Source organism: Enhydra lutris, unplaced genomic scaffold (genome assembly GCF_002288905.1).
Source record: "Enhydra lutris kenyoni isolate GAN:26980312 unplaced genomic scaffold, ASM228890v2 scaffoldscaffold10, whole genome shotgun sequence".
Classification (NCBI taxonomy): Eukaryota; Metazoa; Chordata; class Mammalia; order Carnivora; family Mustelidae; genus Enhydra; species Enhydra lutris.
In genome coordinates, this window is record NW_019154094.1 from 14,225,604 (window position 1) to 14,250,223 (window position 24,620).

Below are 24,620 nucleotides of genomic sequence, written 5' to 3' on the forward strand. Positions count from 1 at the left end.
TGGTTCTTGAGAGGACTTTATTGTGCAGAATCGCAGGGAGGAATAAAGGTGTACGTAGCAGATCGGCAGTAGCAAACAGTCATGGTGGTTGTGCATTTAAGTTCAATTTCAATTTATTGTTGCATCAGGGTTCAAACTGAAAGGAAAGGACCAGTAAAGCAAGACGATGACAAATATCTGATAACAGAGCAGGGGGTAAGCCCACACATGCCATAATCATCATCCTCAAAGTGGAATCTGGAAGCTCTGTCTGGTTCCTTGTGCGGTAATGTCGTCTATCTGTGGGCTTGTGACACAAACCGAGAATAGCAGCCAGCACGGCAGGAACAGCAGGACTGTTCTTCTCACTGATTCCAGTGATTTTTTTTTTTTTTTTTTTAAGGAGTTAGGGAACAGTGGCAAGCAGAGGGAAGAGATGGTCTGCCAGATCACTTGTTGGCTGAAACAATCCTTAGAATTTAAAATGTTAAACAACCAGATCTCTGGAATATCTAAATATCTGAATTTCTATTTAAAAATGTTTTCTTTTAGGGAAATTTCTATCAACTCTCCAAAACACTGTTAAGAAATTCTAATAAAGATGTGGTAGTTAATGCACTGCAGTAAAAGCAAGACCTTTTTTTAGATCTAATTATAGGACTGGACACTTGGTGTAGAAGCAATTTACTTAGGTTCTCTGATTTTTTTCCCTTTTCATAAGTGGAAAATCTATTCAGGGAACATGTAATTCAAGCTACGTCGGTACTATGGGTTTTATGTTTATCAAGCATTCACAATGTACCCAAGAGTATGGGGCTAAATATTTCTGCCCATCTAGGTTAATGCCCAGAGGATTTTGAAAAGAAGGGGGAAAAAAAAACCCAACATTGTTGTGCCTCTATTGTGTAAATGGGCACTTAGAAGACCTGCTTTGCAGACATTTTCAAACGCAGGTCTGCCACACTTCACACACATATCTGCCTGAATGAGTAGGTGCAGATTCAGCTTTCAAAAGTGACGTCACATCTTATGCACTAGGGAAACCTGTACATCCTTTCACATCGCAAACAACCACCTTCTTATCTGTTCTTAAATCCAAACTTCAGCTTACTGGGTGATTTTAGAAACAGAGCATTATTCTTTCATGCTGCATATTAAAAAGAGAAATCTTAACAGTAAAACAAAACTCAGACTAGCCTCACGTGCTTCAAAAAAGTAATTATTTAGACTAGCTCGAGCTCCCTGTTGTTTTCATTCCTGCAGACCACACACTTGCTGGGATGAAAATATGGAGAGGAAGCAACATTCTCGCATGCTTTCTGGTAGTTAAAAACAGAGCCGATGAAGTGGGATGGGCCTCATCCGTGGTGCCTGTGTCCCCTATCTGTGCTGGACTGGGGACCTGGTCTCTGTGTGTTTGCATTCAATCAAGAGCATCTCTCCTTCATCTTCTCTATCCCTACAAGGCGGCACCTGGCCCAGCACTGCACTCGTGAGGCCTTTCCACTAAGTCTGGGGGTGGACAGCTTTCTGCAATTCCACAGGCAAGAGGGGCTCAGAGAAGCAGCCAGGCTTTTAGCTCCATGGTATAGGGTCATAAAGAAGTGGAACAGGCCCAGGATTTGCAGTCCATGCTGACAGATTTGACATCAGCCTCATCATGTGCTGGCTCTGGACCCAGGCAAGTTATTGAAGCCCTCCAAGCCTCATCTGGAATATGGTCCTAACAAGGAGAGCTATCTCACAAGTTGTTATAAGGATTAAATGAGATACATAACCTATAAAGTGATTACATAAAGCTGATTTCCTAGGTACTCAAGAAATGTCAGCAAATGTTAGAATTATCATTGTTGTCATTACTACTAATTATTATTAAGCCCCCTCTAGGAGGAGACAGGCAGTCTGCTCACAGGTTTCATGGATTCTGATTCTCAAGTCACCTGTGCATATCCTCTTTCTGTTCCAGATGCAGTCAGGGAACAAGCCCCTTGAACTGGTCTCTAAGCCTCCATCCCCACGACTTCTCCCTCAGCGGTTTCCATGACTGCATGTCTGGACCACTACAGGAACCTCTCAACTTGCCTCCCTGGCCCTCGTCCTTTCCCTCCTCAGTCCCCTGTCCTACAAACAAGGAGAGTAATGTGTCCAAAGTTTCACAGCTTATCAGCAACGGAGCTGGGATTTGAACCCTGTATCCCAGTTACTTAGAAAACAACAAACAAAAGAACAAAGCACAACAAAGGAAAAACATCTCAAATTGATATTTAAAACCCTCTCTATAGGGGCACCTGCATGGCTCAGTCAATTGAGGGTCTGCCTTTGGCTCAGGTCATAATCCTAAGTCCCAGGATGGAACCCTGTATCAGGCTTCCTGCTCAACAGGGAGTCTGCTTCTCCCTCTGCCTGTCACCCCGATTTGTGCTCTCTCCCTCTCGCGCATGCATGTTCACCTTCTCTCTTGAATTTAAAAAAAAAAAACAACCCTCTATAACCACATCTGAACCCCCCATCCTCTGCCTTCTCTCCTGCTGCTTCCTCAGAATATCCTCAACCCTGGGCAGACTGACCCAGGGTATTCCCCAGGCATTTCCTGTCCTGTCATTCCTCCATAGCTTTGTTCAGGCCACTGGCTCCTCCTGGCCTGCCATCGCCTCTGCTCTGTCCCACAGAGTACCCCAATTAGAACCAAGCTCTCTGGACAGAACACTCCCTATTCACAATATTCACAATATTCTCATGAGACAGATCCATTTCTCCTGGTCTTCTATTGCTGTTGGAAAGAATCTCTCTTCATACTTAATGAACATTTTCTGGTGAGCAGGAAGTTTGACTAGGTCGGTCCCTCACTGCAGTCAGTGGCTGAGGAGAGCTGGTTCTGAAATGGGTGTCGACGTCACAAATGGGCTCACAGGCGCTAAGGTAAGAGGCAACTCCCATTTGCTAACTAAACAAAGATACTCAATTCAAAATCCCCAGAGATCTTAACCCTCACAGCCACTGTGAACAAACAGATTATAGTTTATTATGAATTGTAATTACAGATTACAGAGTCAGCTACACAGAATCAAGAACTTTGAGAAATCAAAGCGACCTTAGGGTGTATTTCACATAAACACTGCATTTTATAGGTTGGGGGAGTGAGGCAGAGAGAGAAGGAGTGAACTGCAAAATTAAAACACAACTGATGGCAGCACCATGCATGGAAGCCAAGACCCCTGGGTGCTGCCCAGAGACCCTTCATTCACCACGCACCCAACTTCCTAGACACAAGGGAGAAAACAAGGTAAAGACAGAAAGAAACAGGTGAACTTACAGCTTCTTCCAGGTGCTGCTGATCTGGATTATCATTTGGTGTGTGCCTCAAGATTTCGCGAAGAAGAAGAGGGTATTTCACTAGACGGCTCCTTGGAATATCGAGAAAATTCCAGAGATCCAGCTTGCGGCTAAAGGGGGATTCTAAGCATCGCTGTAGGAAATCCTGGACTCGGTGGTCTTGTTTTTTGTGGTCCAGCAGTGCTTTCGCGGCCACCTGATTGCTGCAATAGCTGTCGTAGGAGCTGAGACAAGGCAGCTAAGAAAGGAACATCAAAACGTGGTTGGAGTGTGGAGCTAACTGTGCTCTGAAGCTACACGCGAGTATCACTTGTGTAGCCTGAAAAAAAACCCTGCTGGTCTCCAGGCCTGGCCAACGTTCCTTTATCTGCACGGCTGGACGAGGCAGACAAGGGCAATCTTCCAAAATCACAGGCAATGAACAGTTTATAGGCTTTGGCTTACTTGCGTGAAGTTACTTTCTTAGCTGTACATTTACATTTTTTTTTAAGATTTTATTTTTTTTATTTGACAGAGAGAGATCAAAAGTAGGCAGAGAGGAAGGCAGAGAGAGAGGAAGGGAAGCAGGCTCCCCGCTGAGCAGAGAGCCTGACTCGGGGCTCGATCCCAAAACCCTGAGATCATGACCTGAGCCGAAGGCAGGTGCTTAACTGACTGAGCCACCCAGGCGCCCCTACGTTTACTTTCTTGGTTGTTAAGACCCCATCATAATTTGTTTGCATTTCTGCCAATCTAAGTTGGAACAAAAGAACCAGAAAAACCGCACACGCATACAGCTCAAAATTTTCCTGCACTTCCAAAGGTGTCCGGTGAGGGGAAAGCTTCCTTTCTTTAAAAACAAACAAACAGGACTTCTTTTAAAATTATTCATAAGAAACTCATCTGGAGGACTTAGGGGTATAAAAAGAAAGCAAGGAGTCGGACTTCGTGCCCCAGCCATTTGCGTGGCCTGGTGCGAGCATCTCTATGTTGTTAGCTGAAGGTGACCTGATTCCAAGGTGGGCCAACCGTAAAGAATGCCAAGAAGTGAGAGCAAAAGTATAATTAGTAAAAAAATAGATGCAGGAAGCATTTAGAAAAATCTTTTAAGCTGGATTCCTGTCTATACCTCATGGTTGACATCACAACACCGTGCAAAGAACATTTAAGCCTAAAGACTTTGGAACGCTTCAACTCCACTATTTCCTTCCAGCAAAATACTAATTTCCTTGACATGTCCCATCAGTCACTTTGTGCAAACAAAGAGTTGACGTCCCCAGTAGGAAGGTGGTTCATCTCCTTTTTCCACTCCTTCCTAAGTTCTGCATTCTCAATACATTGCATTGGGCTTGCCATCCACAGACATTCAAAGTTTATATTCCGAATGAACAAATAAATGGATGTTTAAGGTGTCCAGATTAGGTAACATTTCATGGCCTGCGAACATGGCTTAGAAATAAATTGTGGCAGCATCCGAACAATGAGTCAAAGTGTAAACATTTCTGGTGCTTCTTTTCTACCTCTTATTGAAATTATTTTCTCAGCAACTGAAACAAACAAAAAAAAAAGGCGGGGGGAGCACCTGGGTGGCTCAGTGGGTTAAAGCCTCTGCCTTAGGCTCAGGTCGTGATCCCAGGGTCCTGGGATCGAGCCCCAAGCTGGGCTCTCTGCTCAGTGGGGAGCCCGCTTCCTCCTCTCTCTCTGCCTGCTTCTCTGCCTACTTGTGATCTCTCTCTCTGTCAAATAAATAAATAAAATCTTAAAAAAAAAAAAAAAAAAGATACCAAGGAAGTAATGTTTAAATTCACTGTCAAGTTTAACATTCTTTGGAAATGTCTACCTTTCTTATGTGTCATTAAAAAAAACCCTTTTATTTGTGTTAAAAAGAGCTGCAGAAATTCTTTCCTCAACCTTAAATTTGAAAGTAATGATAATTGCTACACACACACACACACACACACACACACACACACCCTAGATGTGGTATTGCGGCTTGTAATTTAGACTTTCAGAGTTAATTAAAAAGAACTTCAGGTCCTCTTAATTTCATTTCCACTTCCTCGCTTTTTAAAAAGACCTGGAAATGCCCAATGTTTTCATTATGGAGAAACAAATCAGCAGTAACTATCAGGTGCAAACCAGTGAGGAACTCTGACCCCACTGCCACCCACCGTCCAATGGGCCATCACTCTCTGATCCTGCCGCCCCCACTGCCATGGCAACCCAATCCAGCTCTGGTCCTGTTCACACCTGACAGGGTGCTCATTTCCTGGGCATGACCTGAAGGCTATCTGGTTCAACCCCACTGGCTAGAAAGGGCCACAAGCGATAACTTGAAAGAAAGAATGTATACATCTTTGTTCACAAATACACACACAAATTCGCTTACATAAAGTGTGAGAGGTGATACCACAGTGGTTTAGCAGGCAGACTCTGGAACCAGGGACAGTCACACTCAAAGCCTAACCTGGATAGTAACTAGCCAGGTGACCCATCTGAGCCTCAATTTCCCCACTTAAAAATGCATATACTACTTTCCTCCTATCTTTTAATGAGATAAGGCAGACAAAAAGTGTAAGAGCTTGGCTTCTGGGTAAGAATCTGTAAGGACAGCTATTAAAGCAAAAGTACAATTAGTAAAAAAATATTTTTTTGTTATTATTTATCCCTAGGATATTTTTACTGAAGAAATTGTGGTTTAGAGAAGCAAAACTACTTGCTCAGCTAGAGACAAAACTGGTGGGCTGAATGTTCTTCCCCCACCCTCCCCCCAAAGCTCTGAACTCCTTGACATCTCTTTAAATAGACCATCAAGAATTTATAAAGGAAACTCTTTCACTTGCTTTAGAAATTCTTTCTATCTCCCTAAGCTTGTGAAAAGCGACAGAACAAATCCATTTTTTTTTTGCTTCCATGTACCCGGCCTCTCTCTATAGAATTAAAATTTAATTAGAACCCAAATTAACATGAGAACTTGCTGCCTGGAGAGCTTGTAAATTATTTAAATTTATTAAATTATATAAATTAAATTATATAAATTTATTACTGAAAAAACGTTAGCATGAAGAGAAGTCGCTTGGGAAGTTGTTTCTATCCAACAGGGGAAGTGTATGGGATCAGGCCTACCCGTGGGGAGATGCATCCTCAGTGACCAGGGAGGCACCCTGAGGAAACCACCACTCTGCTTCAGGCCTTCAAAGTACAAGGAATTGATTCATTCTAAGGTCAAAAGGACTGGCCAGGCCTGTCCTACTTGGGAGGCTCCTTGTTAAAAGGGCTTTTTTCCCCCACCTTTTTTTTCCTGGGAGGGGTTTGGGAGGAGGAACAGCGAATAAATCAATTTTTCATGGGTCGAATGGGCTCTGACTTTTCTCATTCAAAGTCCCCTCAGATGTTTATTTTGTTCTGTTAAAAAGACCAGAACTCAAACAGATGTACCCCTTGGTTTACAGTTCCCACTTGCGTGGGCACATCTGCAGTTAAAAGTGGGAAAACATTTAACAGCTCGTCAGGCCTGATAAATAAGGGCCATTTCTCATGAGGTCTGGTCACAATGGGCCAGTTGTTTAATTTTAGGCTGCTTTTCAAGCTTTAAGTCCCCATTTGATGTCTGAAGGGTTCAGATAGCAGTGGAAGTGGTCACATTTCCTGTGGGTATGTACAGAAAAGGCCTGCAAAAGCCACCCCCAGATCAAGCCAATTTCCTAATAAAAGTAGCAAACATTTATTTCATAAAAATATTAACGAAAAGGCAAATGCCTCCACTTCTGCGTCTGGTGTGAACTGACAATGTGTATATGATGCCTAAGGAAACATGTCGTTCTACATCGCTATCTCGTCAACAACAGAGCAGGCATCATGCTAATTCTGGAGTGTGGCCTCACTGGGCCCCCCATGCCCATCAAAGCAGCCCACAGCCTCAGGAGGTTTAAGAAAACTGAGGCAGAATCTCTCTTCTCATTACACCTTCCCTCTCTCCAGCTGGCAGCCTCTCTTTAGAGAAATTTCTTTGAAGGTTAAAGAAGTTAAAACATCTACCACATCTTATAATAAAATGAAAGTCAAAAATATAAGACGAATGATCTCCCCTGAAATATTAAGTCACATTTTCTGAATTATTCATCTTAGAACATTGCTTGCCTTTTGGACGCCCTTGGGGTATGTCGGCCTCAGTGCTAAAAGTGACTTCTAAATTAAAGCTATCTAAGGCATGAAACCCTCAAACTTTCTTGATCGAGGCTATAATCGAAAAGCAGAAGTTAGGATAAGAGAGCAACATCAAAACACAGGAAGGTTAAAATATAACTACAGATGTAACTGGATCAAGAGAACTCACATGGTGATAGTAGGATTTATGACCTTCACAACATTCCGCAAACAGTGGAATGACTCTAATGCTGCCTGTTCTGGCATTTCCTGCCTGTTTTTCTGGAAGACTGTGTGGATCAGAGAGATGAGAGAGCTAATCCTACCTGGAAGAGGTCATCAAAGTAATCTGCCTAACAAATGAATACCACCTGGAGCTGGGGAGGTACACTCAAGGACTTGAAGGAAAGAGAGGTGTAGTAATAGGGAATGGTGGGGACTGCAGCAAAATAGGAAATTCATGCCTGGTCTAAAGTACATTAAATGGGGGCGCCTGGGTGGCTCAGTGGGTTAAAGCCTCTGCCTTTGGCTCAGGTCATGATCTCAGGGTCCTGGGATAGAGCCCTGCATCCGGCTCTCTGCTCGGCAGGGAGCCTGCTTCCCTCTATCTCTCTGTCTGCCTCTCTGCCTACTTGTGATCTCTCTGTCTTTGTCAAATAAATAAATAAAATCTTAAAAAAAAATAAAGTACATTAAATGAATGAACAACCACATTATGTACCCAACGAAACACAAATTCAGCCCCAAGACCATAAATTTAGAACCCCTCATCTAAGGTCCCAGCTGATTTCTTTGTTTAATTAGGAAAGGGAATGGGTTATTTGGGAGGAAGGTCAGCACAATACCAAGCCTTCCTATGAAGTTACTCAGAATCAGATATAAGCTAAACATTAATAGCATTTAGTATTACCTTGTGTATGAAACTACATTTTACCACGAGAGCTTTTGGAGCCTGAATAAAAGCACTTTTTTTTTTTTTTTTTTTGGTGATATGGATAAGAATATATCTGTGAATATTTACTGGAATAGAAATGATAATAATTATATTATTAGTAATTGGCCTCAATTGAATATAAACTAGTTTTACTTTATTTGATATAAAGCTGGTAATCATTTGTGCCTTTACTTATCTTATTGCAAAAAGGTCATGTTATCTTCAAATACTGCAAATTTATGTTAAGAAAAAAAAATTGTTTCCATGCATTGCAGAGATAAAGCCTAAATATGATAAATTTTGCTAGGAATTTGCCGTTTCTGACATAAAGCCAACATTTGCCAATACAAAAAGTCTAGCTAAAATGAAACTCTATCTACGTTATTGAAATTTATTCTCAATCGAGACTGGAGAACTTTTCTTACCCAGCCCACAAGGATGGGACCAACATGTTCGGTGGAACCATCAGGCTTCCGAGCATCTCGAAGTTGACTAAGAAGCTCTGGTTAAAAAAAAAAAAGAAAAGAAAACAAGACCCCAAAAAAAAAAAAAAAAACAAAAACAGAATGCTTATTTTGTTAGGCATTCAAATATGAACAAGACTGGAAGTAGATTCTGGGTTAATCACATTACATAATCATGACTTGTTGTAGGACAACTCAATTAAGGCTACAAGTCATGACTCATTCTGGGAACAAAATTATACCTTCGTGTAGAGGAATGAGAGAGTCCAGTGTTCCAAAGATTTGATTCAACTCTTGTTCTGTCATTATGGAGAGTTTCAGCATGGGGTCATGATAGGCCTGTACAAGAAGGGCAAGAGACAGAAGCAAACATTTAAAATCCGTAGAAGCAAGTGGTTAATGTAAATGGCGTCGGTGTCTGTGAGGCCCCACATTATAACAAAATATTTGGCTCTCTCCAGCAACTTCTTCCAGAACGCTGCAGAGACAGCAGATGGGTGTGGCCAGACCAGATGAGAATCCAGGATTGCCTTGAGCTGTTTGTGGTTGTTGATAAACCAAAGCAGATTTTTAAAAAAGCTTTTTTATTCTAGTATATCATACATCTAGGCAAGGGCACAAATCCTAAGTACAGAGCTGATCTGAGTTGTATAATGTTTTAAAATTTAACGTATTGGAGATCTTGTAGCTTGAAAAACTCCAAATTTATACAGCATTTGTTACTAGTAGGTTCTTTTTCAATGAGTCCATATTTAAACTAAGTAAAGGAAGAAAGGAAAAAGAAAAGTGATTGCATCCTTTATGACTGTTCCAAAGCCAAAAGACCAAAATCTCTGTCAATTTTATCTTCTTTTATTAACGGTAATTTTTAAAAAAGATTTTATTTATTTGACAGAGACAGAGAGACAATGAGTGAGAGAACACAAGCAGGGGGAGTGAGAGAGTGAGAGGCAGGCTTCCGCTGAGCAGGGGGTTCAATGTGGGACTCGATCCCAGCGCCCTGGGATCATGACCAGAGCCGAAGGCAGACACTTAATGACTGAGGCACCCAGGCGCGCCTATTAATGATACTTGTACAAGAACACACAATTATACCCAGGTCGCTGTAATAGAGTACAAAGACTCAGATGGCACAGTCCCTGCCTCCACGTAGATTTATAAAGCTAATCGGGAGATAAGAAAAACACGTGGATAATTAGATATATACGTTTTTAAAATCTCAAGACTAAAAACACAAGGGATGTCACATAGCAGCAAAAACTGATCCAATTACAACTGCTTAGAGGTGAGAGAATTAAAGTTGTAGCGGTCCAGGGAGATTTAAGAAGAGCTGTCTGGCTGGCATGCCTGGGATGGAGAAGGAGGCATAAGTACTGGTGCAGAATGAACTGAGATCTGAGCTAGTTCCTGGAGGGCAGCTGGATATGGATGGTTGAAGGAAAGGAAGGGTTTCCAAGAAGGTAGAACCACCGTAAGCAAAAGGATGGCAGTAAAACATCCTTACGGTGCTCAGCTTTGGGGAATCTTGATACAGGAAGGAGGAGCTGAACAAATGCACAGCAAGATGTCTTACAGAGTTAAATGCCTTTTTGTCATCTCCATCTTCCTCCTCCTCCAGCCCTGTCTAAAAACTCAGTTTCTTGGCTGTGTCCAAGCAAAGTGCGGATGGCCATCTCCTGGGACTGCTACAGACAGGACTTCATATCAGCAGGAATCTGGACTAAGGACACTTGAAAGAAGGGACTAAGGACTCTTTCCAACCTTGTAATTCTTTTTTTTTTTTTAAGATTTTATTTATTTATTTGACAGAAAGAGAGACAGTAAGAGAGGGAACATAAGCAGGGGGAGAGGGAGAGGAGGAAGTAGGCTTCCCTCTGAGCAGGGAGCCCAACGCAGGATTCGATCCCAGGACCCTGGGATCATGACCTGAGCCGAAGGCAGATGCTTACTGACTGAGCCACTCAGGCGTCCCAAACCTTGTGATTCTTTAAAGGGGGCTGCGAATATCAGACGAAGAGGTCTGGATTTCAGCCTTTGGGGCGTGGGGGGTGGGGTCACTGGGACGGAAAGGTTTTGAGGAAAAAGTTTATTGTCCAGACAGCACAGGTTACAAAGCATGGGTTTCTTCTCCCTTCCTGCACACAGTGTGATTAAAACACAAGTTCTATATATAAGACCGCACGTCACATGATAGTACGCAGTCGCCTCGCTTGACCACTTTCTCTACTTAGGAGATTCAAGTGACTTTATTTCTAAGACACTGTTCCAGTTTCAGAGTCTGCACGCTCTCTCCCGTGGGTTAGGAGGCTCCCTAGAAGAGACAATGAAATATAGGGAAAGCCAGGCCGCTCTCTATGAACACTTCCTGACTAAACTCAAGTATCCTTTGAGGTGCATTAGAGACATGCACAGGAGAAGCCCTGCAGCTACCAGGTCTAGAGAACCTTCTTGTTTTTTTGTTTTGTTTTGTTTTGTTTTTTGAGAACCTTCTTGTGTTGAGCCATTTCCCCACTACTTGGTTTGTGCAGATTCTTCTCAATTGTTGATGACCTGTCTCAGTCATAAAAAGAATGCTCATAAGGCATAATCTTAGAATTGTGAAATTACTCATGAGGAAAAAAAAGAAAAAAGAAGGTGGCCCAAATGACCACTGGTTTCAAATTCACCTTTTTTGCCAATTTCAAGTCCTCTATCAAGTCTTCTTCTCCTTGGGAAAGCTCAAAGATTGCCTGCAAGCAAAGACAGAACACGTTCACTGAACACTCCATTTATGAGCCCAAATTCAAACAGTGCTGGTTCTGTTGCTCAAAGTCCCAGATCTACTCATTTCTTAAGCATTTTTAAAGGATTCTTTAAAAAGTTAAATTAACCTGTAGCAAATGCGTCTAAGTAGCTAAAACCTATAAAGGAAGAATTTTGCAAAACTTCTGTATAACGTACTCACCCATTTATGGGAGAAAGGGGTTCCACATATGTTTCCAACCCAGTAAGTCATCTTTCATGTTACAGAACTTGGGTGCAGCCAAACAAGAGGGAAGTATTTTAGGCAAAATAATGACAGTGGGAGTCTGGGTCTCTCATGTGTGCAGCAACCATCACAAATGATTTCAGGTCTGTTCTCAGTGATGGTCGTGGCAGTATTATGAATTGGGCCATCACAATTTGTCTTTGTTCTACTCAACAGAAGGTGAATCTTAGCAGAAAGCTTTATTCTTATCAGCCACTTGTCTTGAGGCTGGAATTGCAGGAAGAATCCAATATTTTATCACTCTAAATGTCTGGTGAAGTTAATTCATTCTAAATTGCTTCTCAGCCCTACACGGTACAATAAATAAAATTATAGGTGCCCGCTGTGTGTAAGAGTGTGTAAATGGACCGTTTCTAATTTGGCTCTATTAAACCATCATAATTTAAGAGCTATGATGTGCAGAATACTCTTTCACTCTTTCATCTGGGAGTCTAAACTGTTGGCAAACATTGTTAAAGGCCTCTATGTTTAGTCCTTTAATAGTAGTGATGGTTTGGGGACTCCTACATTTCTTTCAGACTAAAGGGAAGAAGTGAGCAGGCCGGAGAGCACCTTCCATCTCGGGGGTGGATGGAGTATAACACAAGGAGTTTGCTCTCAGGTAATGCAGATGGAGGCAGAACACTGTGCTGGAGGCCAGTGCATGGTAAGTCCTCCCCAGGCCCAGTAAAGCCTCCATATCATGCCCACCTGGTGTTCTATTTTGTTGAACCAATCATTCATTCATTCATTCATTTGGTTTTTTTCCCTTTTATGTGACACAGAGAGAGAAACCGAGAGAGGGAACATAAACAAGGGGAGTGGGAGAGGGAGAAGCAGACTCCCCACTGAGAAGGGAGCCTGATGCGGGTCTCAGTCCCAGGACCCTGGGATCATGACCCGAGCCGAAGGCAGACACCCCATGACTAAACCACCCACGCGCCCCGTTGAACCTTTTATTATGAAATAATTACATACTCACAGGAGAAGTTGTAAACATAGAACAGCAAGGTCCTCTGCCCCTTCTACTCACCTTCCAGAACTATAGAACATTATCAAAACCAGGAAATGGATTGGCTCAATACACTGACTAGACTTTACTTAGACCTTCCTCAGATTTCCTTGTACATCTGTTTTACTAGAGTTTACTTGAATAGGTCTAATGGTCCAACTGACCAAATGTGGTCCCCAGGAAAGGAAAACCATAGAACCCCATACTGGGAAACATCACCATCAGATGTCTGTTGTGGGGCAGCACAGTGTCACCATGAAGACCATGGGCTCTGGAGTAGGGCAGGACCTGGGTTCAAATTGCAGCTCTGTAACTTTCTAGATGGGTGAACTTGTATTCACTGTAGCTTAATAATCTCCCAATCTGCAGAACCAGTCCCTCCCTCTTTCCTTCCCTCCCACTGCCAGATCACACTAGTTATATGCGATCAGTTAACACTTGGAAAAACACAAGAAAGCACAAAGTGGAAAATTTTAATGTACCCATAATACCATCTTGTTAACTATTGTTAGGGTTTCACTATATTTCTTCACAGATTTTTTTTCAGTGTGTGTATTATTTTAAAATGCTTTATTATTTCTTTTAAATAGGTAATGCATTAACACAGATCAAAATTTATAGTGCACAAAGGGGCACATGGTGACAATTTTCTTTCTTACCTCTATCCAGCCACCCAGTTCCTTCCCAGGAGGCAACAATATTACCAGTTCCTTGCAAATCCTTCTAGAAATACATTTTGACTCTACAAGCAAATATGTGCACCTACACACATATATTCATTTTTCTTTGTTCTTTCACATAGATGGTAAAAGGACATAATATACCCTATTTTGTGCCTTGCCTCACCCACTTAAGCCATACATGCCTATCAGCCCCTCTTGCTATTGCTACATTGTATTCCATGTGTATCTAATAGATATTCATTATTCAGCCAGTTCCTGGCAATAGAAGTTCAGGCTCTTTCCAGCACTATTACAAGCATTAGTGTGATGAATAAGCTTACATATATATCTTTTCTTCTGTGTTAAGTGTGTCTGGCAGACAGATTCCTAGAAAGGAATTGCTGAGCCCAAACCTAGAAACTTGTCAAGTATTCCTTTTGCCAATGTCAGGTTTTCCACAAAAATAGATGTTCCAAGGGTTTCACCAGATAATGCACTAGATGTGCTTTGGCACAGCCTGACATTTGACAAGTTTCTATAGAGGGTAATATGACCATAGTCATTTAGAGCTATTGATACAGAAAACTGACAAGTCATGAAATGAGCTGCATTCCCTAGATATGTTCTCCACAAAACTGAATCAAAGTTTCATCAACTATTTTAAAATATTCTAGAAGTTGCTATCAAAATATAACTCAAGTGATTATTTTTGTGAGCTCCGAGATGCTAAATAGATACTTCCTGATTCATTTTCTTTGTAAATTCAGATTTTCACATTAGTTTCTTTTTAAAGCAGGGGCCACCCACCCAGCCGGATGCTGGGTTCTCAGTTCCTTACAAGGCATGACAGCCCTGTTTGTCCTCCTACAAATGCAACGAAGAACTGACTGGGAGCTTGTAGTATAGATGCAGTTTGGCTCTCGCCTGTAGCACACTTCGTTCCAGACACAGGGCCAACTCCTGGGTCCCGAGCCTACCTCCTGACGTTTGATTTCCTTGGACGGAAGCATCTGATTGACGCACACATCAAAGGTCTCACTCCACAGCTTGCTGTCTCTCCGCTTCGTGCTTGAGGAGGCGGCATTTCTGGACCAGGGTCGGGGGGGCGAGGATGTCAGGACGGCTCTCGCTGCGGAAGCTGATAGAACGCTAAACAATGAGAAAAACAAACCATCACGGGGGCTGTGTCAGGACTTGGGTGGATCGTTACAGCAGCTTCCTGTCACTGACAGAACATAAATCAGATACTCACAAGAAAGAGGAAAATGCCACAAGGCCTTTTGGGAAGTGGGGTATTTGCTTGCACCTACGTGCTGAGGGAAATTGGGCAAAGGGGCTGTGTTCCCATATGTCCTGGGAGTATCCATTCTGTAAGACCTGGACACAGCACAGAAACAGCCACAAAGGCAGCTCTCAGAGAAGCCACAGGATCCACTTGTTTCCAGTGGACACCCCCCTTCTTCAGAAGAGCAAGGGTTAACAGCAGGGGATGTCCTTTATATCTGGCCTGTCCTCCCACTCTCCTTCACGGAGGAACAGAAGCCTGCTGTCCTTGGGTATCCCACTTGGTGCACAGTTTGGGTGGGATGCCCCAGACCTGACCAGTCAGAATCATCCTCCACCCTCGTTCAGGGATGGGCTCCTGATTTTCCGAAATGTGCTAAGCGGTTCATGGGAGAATGAGCGGAGGGGTCTTTACTCCTTTAGTATTGTGAACTCGAGATAAAATAAGCAGGAATTTCTTGCGGCAGCTCTCTCTTGTCATGTGGATAAGTCTATTTAGTATTCAAGGAGAATAAAAGGACACACAGCATGAAGGACAGAGGGAGAGAGACCGATGGAGGGAGGGAGCAAGCTTTACCCACACTGTTTAAGGCCCTGGATCCCACTGTGCATGAAGCCAGAAAGAGCCACTCTTAGATTAAGGGGCCAGTACATTCCCCCTTCCGTTTACATTAACCTCAGTTGGGATTCTGTCGATTTGAAAAGTACCAACTAATACGTATATTAAATACCATCTTGATGGCAAATGATGCCTGTCCCTAAGGTATTTTCTTATTTTCCAAAGAGGCGCTGGTAGACTTTGGGATGGTCTGACTACCCGAAGTCCACTCCTGTGGCTGAAACATGCTATCACAGGGCCTTTGCATGACGAATACAAATGATCCAGAAGAAAGCTAAGTGCATCATCTTTAGCCTTCAACCTAGATTTCAACACTCTTATTGGGAACTTTGCCAAACCAGTAAGATGGTGTTGTGCTCAAAACCACATTCTAATTTAGTAAGACATGGCTGTGGCCACATATCTATGGCCTTTAGAAGTTCCAACTCCTTAGTTTGGCATAGAAGGCCTCTTGTAATCTGACCACAATCTATATATCTAGAATCACCTCCTGCCACTCACCTGTGAGGCCTCTGTTCTCCAGCCCTACTAGGCAATCTGCCACTTTCTAAAAGCCTCATGCTTTGCCATCCCTCTGTACTATCTTTAAGCCCTCTTCTTTTCCTGGGAAGCTTTTCTTTCATTTACTAGCTGGCTAACTCCTAAGTGTCCTCAGGATATAACTCAAACTTCTCTAAGAAACCTTCACCACTTTCCCAGAGCAATTTGTACATATCTCTGATATAGCAATGATCACATTTTATTACACTTATTGGTCACCTGCTCTGACCTATAAACTTCCTGAGGGGAAGAACTGATTTTGCATGTGACATATGAGCTGTCATCACTAAGATATTCTAAGACAGCTTCCAAATATTTTGAGATTCAACAATAAAATTTAAGAAAGCAAAGAAAATTTTAAGGGAGCTATTCAACATAAGGGCATTGTTAAATAAGTTATAATTCATCTGCTTGATGTATATTATCTAGCCAATTGGATAATTCTGAGACCACTTTAACAGCTAAAAATCCCTTCTATGTAAGTTAAAATCAAAACTAAAATCAGCATATGAATACTGTTTCTAGTTATGAAAAAAAGGACACAAGCAAAGATATGAAAGGAATGCCAGAAAATTCTATTGTTTTTGCCTGATGACATGATAGGTGACTTTTTATCCTATTTTATAAAATTTTTATAATTTAAGAGAAAATGAATAAATGAAAAATGTAAAAAGAAATCTCCAAGGGGCTTCAAGGTATTATCACAACCCTCTTGAAGCAGGAAGTTAGCTGTTTGCAAGTAGCAACCTGAGTTCCTCAGGCTTCCAAGAGCCCCTGGGCTCATTAGTGAGCTCATGATCATTGGACCAGCCCCCAATGCTGGTCAAGAAAGAACTTGCACCAAATACGTGGTTTACTAATGATATCTCACAAATCCTTGTGATCTCTTGAAAATAGGCCCTTATGAACAGTGACCAGACTAATGGGGCAGATCCTCGGCACTCAGAATCAATTAGCCACAGGCACGGAAAGGTCAAAACAAGCAAAGTGAGTCATCAGGTTACTCACTGATCTCAGTTTTTGGTTCTGATTACAGCCGGGGTGGGAATTAAAGAGCAGAACGAGAGGAAACACAAAAATAAGATTCAAAATGAAAGACATTTTCCACTTTCACTGGAGAGACTCAACCGCCCATGTGGTAACAGTTTCAACCCCTGACCAACTTCAAATTCCCCCCTCCCCACCACCAATTCTCAAGTAACTTATGCTAACTTTAAATTTTCATACGTTATAAAAGTATAAACATTTCTTATACATTACAAAAGTATATAAAACGAAGTACAAATTCCCCTGTTCTCCTGTCTACTTTCCAAAAGTAACTGCTATTAAGCCTGTTCTAGATATTTCCAGAACTTTTAAATGCCATTTGCCTGCCAACAGTCACAGAAAACAGTGTTTTCTCTCCTCACTCAACAGTATGTCTCTCCGTATTAGCACGTAAGACTCATTCTTCAAAAAAAATAATTTATAAGGGTAAATTTCACATAACATAATTAAGCATTTTTGTGAACAATTTGGTGGTCTTCAGCACATTCACAATGTTGTGCAAACACCACCTCTGTGTACTCACAAAATATTTCCATCACCCCAAAATCTCTCTTTCTCTTTAATGAGTGCAGAGTTAGTATCCCATGGTCCAGATGGACCACATGGATTTAATCAACCTCCCACTGATGGACATTAAAATAGTTTCCAGTGCCTGGCTATTACAAAAAGTGCTTCAGTGAATATCCTTTATGTATTTGTGCTATTTTTATAAGGCAGATTCCTTAGGCATAATTCCATGATCTAAGAAATATCTACATGTTAGCATTTGACATGCATTGCCAAATTTGCCAAATTGACCTCTAGACAGTCTGTTTCAAACTTTATCGTCCCTGAAAGGTATGTGAATTACCTTTACCCACACTCTCATCAACAAGATATTATCATTAATCTAATAGGGAAAACCACTACAGCTGATCCTCAAAAAACATGGTTTTGAACTCTGAGAGTCCACTTACACGAATTTTTTTTTTTTTCAATAAATACAGCACAGGACTGTAAATGTATTTTCTCTTATGCTTTTAATAACATTTTCTTTTTTATCAGGTTATGTTATTGTAAGAATACAGTATGTAATACTTATACAAAAGATGTGTTAGTTGGCTGTTTATGTTATTGGTAAGGCTTCTGGTTAACAGCAGGTTATTTAGTAGTTAATTTTGGGGGGAGTCAAAAGTTATATATGGGGGCACCTGGGTGGCTCAGTGGGTTAAGCCTCTGCCTTTGGCTCAGGTCATGATCCCAGAGTCCTGGGATCGAGCCCCGAGTCGGGCTCTCTGCTTGGCGGGGAGCCTGCTTCCCCCCCCACCCACCTCTCTGCTTGCCTCTCTGACTACTTGTGATCTCTGTCTGGCAAATAAATAAATAAAAATCTTAAAAAAAAAGTTATATATGGATCTTCATCTCTCCTCAGAGCGTGGGGGTGGTGGTATCCCTAACCCTTGCATTATTCAAGGGTCAGCTGTACACCTTGACTTCAGTTTCATATTTGGAATGTAAGTCTGAACATATCTTTTTTTAAGGAGCATAAAGTTTATTTTGTGACAGTAGAAATGACAAAAGTCATAGGTTATTTTAAACTTGATGATGACAACCAACAGAGTAATAACGCCCTCACATAGTGACTTTTTTGGTCACTAGAGTCTGCAGATTAAAATAATGTATGTGAAGCCTGGTGCACCAAAGATGTTCGGGAAAGGGTAATTCCCTTCTTCCAAAAATAGCTTTAAATTTATTTCGAATATGGAGACCAAGAGCCACTTAAGAATGTTGACTCTTCTCTCTTTCTACTTTAAAAAAATTTAAAAAAAAATTAACATATAATGTATTATTTCGGGGGTATGGCTCTGTAATTCATCAGTCCTACAAAATTCACAGCACTCACCATAGCACATACCCTTCCCAGTAACCATCACCCAACAACCCATCCCTCCAACCCCCCTCCCCTCCAGCAACCCTCAGTTTGTTTCCAGAGATTAAGAGTCTCTTATGGTTTGTCCCCCTTCTCTGGTTTCATCTTGTTTCATTTTTGTCCTCCCTTCCCCTATGATCAAGACTGAGCGTATTTCTATGTATTTCTTGAGAAATTAATTTCCCAGAGAACTGGAGATATTTTTCTGCTGCATTTTGAGGGGAAAAAAGAGAGAGGTGAGCTATACTAGGTGAACTCTATTGTTAAGAATTCCCTGTTTTGTGTTTTCTTAGTGAGTACTGGGCTTGGGAACAAAGGGTGAAGGGACTGGGTAAAGTTCACCACACACATCAGAGAGAGGCCTTTATGTGCCTGCCCAGGCTTAGCACTTCTGATGAATTCTCTGATCCTCACAACCACCCGCAGGGGTCGGTGGGGAGGGGGGTGGGGGTTTTATTCCCACTTTACTCATGAGGAAACTGAGGCTCAGAGAGGTGAAGGCACTTGTTCAGGCAGGATTCAAAACTAGATCTGTTTTGTTCCAAAGCCCTCCAGAATGAGGGCTGTACACCTGCTACCTATATGCCAATCATGCAGTGAGGTGAGGTTTCAGTGACATGGGCTGCAGCCTTCTAAGGGTTTAAGGCCAGTTATGGAGAGGGAGAGCATTTACTTATTTTTTAGGAACAATGACTGAGTGGCTCTTTGACCAATCAAATTTCAGATTCACCCCTTTAGTTAGGCTGGATTAAAAGAAATGTTTTATTTTTAACTCTACTTGGAAAGGGGAAGGATGCTGAAAAAAAGAATCCCCAAAATGCATAAAGAATGCTGATCAGGTGTGAGGCCCGCAGCTGGCTAGCCCTGAGGACAGCTCATAGCCAACCAGGCCCAACCCATGGACAGGTATTCAAGACCATACACCATGGCCAACACCTCTATCGCTCCTCAGTACAACTGCGCACAATTAGATGAGAGCATTGGAGCTGGGGAAGGAACATGTGATTTCTGCTAGGAGAAAAACCCCAAAGAAGAGGATGCCTGAGGGAGAACATCTATGTCCCTTCCAGTGCCCATCCCCCTCCTCCTGCTTTATTTTCCTCTATTTTCACCATGGGCTGTGCGATGTCATTTACTAGTTTCTGACATGTCTGTTTCCTCCCAATAGAGGGTAATCTCCTGGAAGGCAAGGTTATCTATCTGTTCTGTTCACTATTGGACTTATTAGCAACTGAAACATAGAAGAAGCTCAACAATTTTGCTTAATGAGTGAATGCCATGCTTGTATGTGCTGGGTATGGTGAGGGGGGCTTTAGAACCTTGTATACTCAAAAAGTAAGGAATGCTAGCCCTGTTTTACAGAGGAGGAAACTGGAGGCTCAGAAAGGGTAACAATTCACTGAAGGTCATGCAGCTAATGAACGGTGCTCCAGAATTTAGACCCAGGTCAATGGTGAACTCAGAATGATGGTACAGGTCTGGTCTATTTCAGCCCCCCTGCCCCCACCATCGTCCCAGGCCCCTGCTGACAATTTTAACCAATATCCTATCCTGTTTCCCCTACTGTAAGAGTCAGAGTGTGGTAGGAATCTTGTGCCCAAATACATGACTTTCAGGCTACTTCTCAGTCCATAACAGAGCTTCTAAACCTTGCCTCCAGTAACATTTTGGACCAGAAAATTTTTTGTTGTGAGAAACTATCCTGTATCTTGCAGGATGTTTAGCAGAATGTTTATCACTAGCCCTTAGATGCCAGTAGTGCCCCCATCCCAGTTGCAACAACCAAAACACCTCCATTGCTGAATGTCCCCTGCGGTGAGAAACACCAGTCCATGGTGGCTAGGATAAACCCAGCCTTAGGAGAGATGGCATAAAAACAGAAACATGTACCTCGATCCCTCTGGGTGTGGGGAATGAAAAATGTTCCAGGACAAGCAAGAGTTTCCATGAGGGAAACCAGCTTAGCAAATGAGTCAAAAACCTAAAGCTCATAATTACTGGCAGCTAAAATAACAACAGCCATAATAAGCACAGATAATGCAGATTTAGGAAATGGGTGCTTGTGTTTATGCCTGAGCTGGGTATGTGGAAAAGATGCTGCAGGTGCAAAGGAGACTGTCGTCAGGTGGGAAAAGAGGGACCCTTTACATGTGTCAGAGGAAATGTAAACCCAGCAGGTGAGGCATGATGGAACAGATTTAATTTGTTAATGCTGCCTGTTCAGCGGGGCGCTCCCTCGCCCTTTTCCAAAAACAGAAGGTTCTCTACAGCTAAAGATAACACGCTCCAATAAAGAGAGTTCAAACTAGGGAAATTCTCTGCAGTTACCATTGCTATTGTTCAGCAGATGGTTTATTATTAAATGGACTGGAGGTTGGGGTGGGACTGTCAGAGGAAAATGGGTTTCTATGTTGCTACTACAATGGGTTAAACCAAAATGTACAGTAGTTATGGCTGGGATTGGAAAATGTTCTTGAAGAGCGTCTTGGAGGAGTCTCTTACGGAAGGCTTGATGAGAGCCATTAACTTAAATGGAGAAATAACACTTCTCAGGTCTGTGGCTTCCATTACTTTTGGCCCTCCCACTCGTCTTGGGAGAGGCAACAGGACAAGTTCTTGCATTTTTGCCCTCTTTAATAGATTAGAAATCTGAGTAACAGGAGATTTAGCGACTGGCCCAAGGTAAGTGTGGGAATAGGAACTAAATCTAGTCTTTTGACTAGAACATGGATCTCGGCTGAGAACACAGGCTTTGGAGTAAAACAGACATGGCTTGAAGTCATCTTGGTAGCTAAGGGACCTTGGGAAGTTAATCACTCTGGATCTCAATTTCCTTTTTTTTTTTTTTTTTTTCATTTCTTTCCATCTAGATTTCATTTTTTAAAAGATTTTATTTATTTATTTGACAGAAGGGAGAGAGATTACAAGTAGGCAAAGCAGCAGGCAGAGAGAGAGGGGGAAGCAGTCTCCCCGCTGAGCAGAGAGCCCCCAGTGTGGGAGCTCAATCCCAGGACCCTGGGATCATGACCTAAGCCAAAGGCAAAGGCTTAACCCACTGAGCCACGCAGGTGCCCATGGATCTCGGTTTCCTTAACTGTGTGTGTTTTCTAAAAAATATTTTATTTATTCATTCATTTATTTATTTATTTAGAGAGCATGTGCACACAAGTGGGGGAGGGGCAGAAGGAGAGAGAGAATCTTAGGCAGGCATCATGCCCACTGCAAGCCTGATGTGGGGTTCGATCTCAGGACCCAAGATCATGACTCAAGCTAAAACCAAGAGTTAGACACTTAATGGAAAGAACCACCCGGGCACTCCTTCAGTCTCCTTATCTATAAAAGACATAGTAATGAGTACTTCACAAAGTTGCAGCAGGGATTACACAAGATAAAATATGCCCAGGGTGGGGTGCCTGGATGGCTCAGTGGGTTGGGCTTCTGCCTTCGGCTCGGGTCTTGGTCTCAGGGTCCTGGGATCGAGCCCCACATCGGGCTCTCTGCTTGGTGGGGGGGGGGGGGCTGCTTCCCCCTCTCCCTCTGACTGCCTCCCTGCCTACTTGTGATCTCCCTCTCTGTCAAATAAATAAATAAAATCTTAAAAAAAAATATGTCCAGGGCTTAGCCAAGTGCCTGGTATGTGGGCAATGAGCAATAGATGTTACTTATCAGTGTTACCATACCATTGACAGCACTGCCACCATTTCTGCTGGTTTGTATGTTTTCATTCATTAGCAAACAGCAGACATATCTTTGAATTACTTGGACCAAATGTCTCCTTCGGGACATCCATTAGGATAACTGATAGGAGAAGAAAACCTTCAGTAGCACAGTGTTGCTTATAAAAGCAAAAGATATAGAAAGAGCCTAAAGTGGCCAATAGGGAATAGTTAAATAAATGACAGTGTAATAATAAAATGGAATGTTATGTGTTTGTTAAAAACATTCTTTTAAGAGAAACTTAATGATAATGGGCAAGTCTCGCATGTAGCATTAAGAAAAGAAAGATCCCTGTTTAAAATACATGTTAATAGATGTTACCCCTAGATGGTGGGCTACGGATGTTCTTATTTTCATCTCCATACTTCTCTATATTTATTTTCCAGATTTTCCATAAGAGATATTAACTAAGAGAAAATGAAATCAGTAGACAAATGTGCAAGACCATGAACATGGAGTTTGAAGTGGTGCTATAAATATAAAATCGTATTTGGATTTGGTTCAGAATAATGTATATTAAAAACATGGTCAAAAGGCACCCAATCACTTCACAATTCAAAAATAACAACAACAACAACAACAACAACCCCACAGACCCAGGGCAAAAAAATCAAACCCCATAGATCCTGTAGCTGAGAGAGATTCTGAGTAGAACGAATGAAAAGCTGAAGAAAATATTTGGTTCAGGTGCGGGGAAAATATTATACAATTTTCTTAGTGCTAAACAAAATTTAGGAAGCCTTCCAGAGGCTTGGGACCGCAGCCCAACCTCTTCATTAGGCACCGTAAACCGGCTTTTGGACAATAATGTTAATGACACAATATTCCACGAGCTGAAATGGAAATGATGACTCTCCCTGCCACGTAAGCAAACAAAGAGTAAGGAACAACAGTGCGGCGTGATGCTTTACACCAAAAGTCTGGCCATGATTTTTAGAGCCTGGCAAACTGCAGGCTTTATTATGACCAGCTGACTTTTTTGCAGAAGCCAACCCCAGGAGAGGCGCCGTGAAAACCCTGCAGGACCCCAGCTCCTGCACTTACTGGCTGTGTGACTTGGGGCACATATTTTGACCTTCAGGTTCTTCCCCTATAAAGTGGAGCTAAATCCTACCTTCCCATTCTTAGGGAAAAGATGAAATGAAGCCGTGAATATAAAGTACCCTGCACAGAACTTGGCTCATTGTAAATACTCAATTACTGGAAGCTGTTATTCCTAAATAAAAAAAGACAAGCTTTGAATTACAGTAGTCAACTATGACAGTGGTCTAACTATTACTTCAGGAATAGTAAAGATCAACAGAATGTAAGGAGTTCCTCTTGATGTGGACTACAGGTCCCTTCCTAGCTATACCCTTACCTCCCAGACTGTAAGGCAATGGGATTTCTGGTTGCTTCCTCCAACACACACACACACACACACACACACCCCAAGCTTATTTCCATATCTACCAAATTACTTAGGATCAAAGACGTTTTGTTAGTTATAGAAAGTGTATGATCTTGGACCAAGAGACAAAGTTTGAGGCCCTTGGAGAAGAAAATCGTGGTTTTGAGCACATGGGAATTAAGCACATGGGCTTGGGTACTCTTCCTATTTAATTCTCAAACTAGATGGCATCAGTCTTCTCACGCTCCTTCCTCAAACCTGAAACGCCTTCTTTCCCTTCCCCTCATCAGCTTTGGGCCATTCCAGGCCCAACACAAATCCTTCCACACTTGCCAAGTGGCCTTCCCTTACCCATACCCCCAGCCCCCACAATCCGGCCACTACTAGGCTCCCTGTCTCTAGTATCTTTTATCATGTAAGATTTTAAAATCTTATACATTTTTTATTTGGTTGCAAAGATAATACATAATTATTTTAAAAATTCAAGCATGATAGAAATATATAATGCAAAAAATAAAAGTCAATGGATCCAGCCTGTTTATTCATTCTCTACTGATTTGTAATTCTTACGTAATGGGGGGGAAAAAAAAGGAGAACA

At 42.1% G+C, this 24,620-nt stretch overlaps 1 protein-coding gene across 1 annotated transcript in view; it reads right to left on the reverse strand.

Annotated features, from left to right (window-relative positions):
- LOC111143883 (Rho guanine nucleotide exchange factor 3) overlaps positions 1 to 24,620 on the reverse strand; it is a 312,758-nt gene that overhangs the window by 13,184 nt on the left and 274,954 nt on the right. The window contains 6 exon segments of the mRNA XM_022497910.1: positions 3,293 to 3,550; positions 8,797 to 8,873; positions 9,078 to 9,174; positions 11,502 to 11,564; positions 14,494 to 14,619; positions 14,621 to 14,665. Coding sequence (XP_022353618.1) covers positions 3,293 to 3,550; positions 8,797 to 8,873; positions 9,078 to 9,174; positions 11,502 to 11,564; positions 14,494 to 14,619; positions 14,621 to 14,665 — 666 coding nt within the window.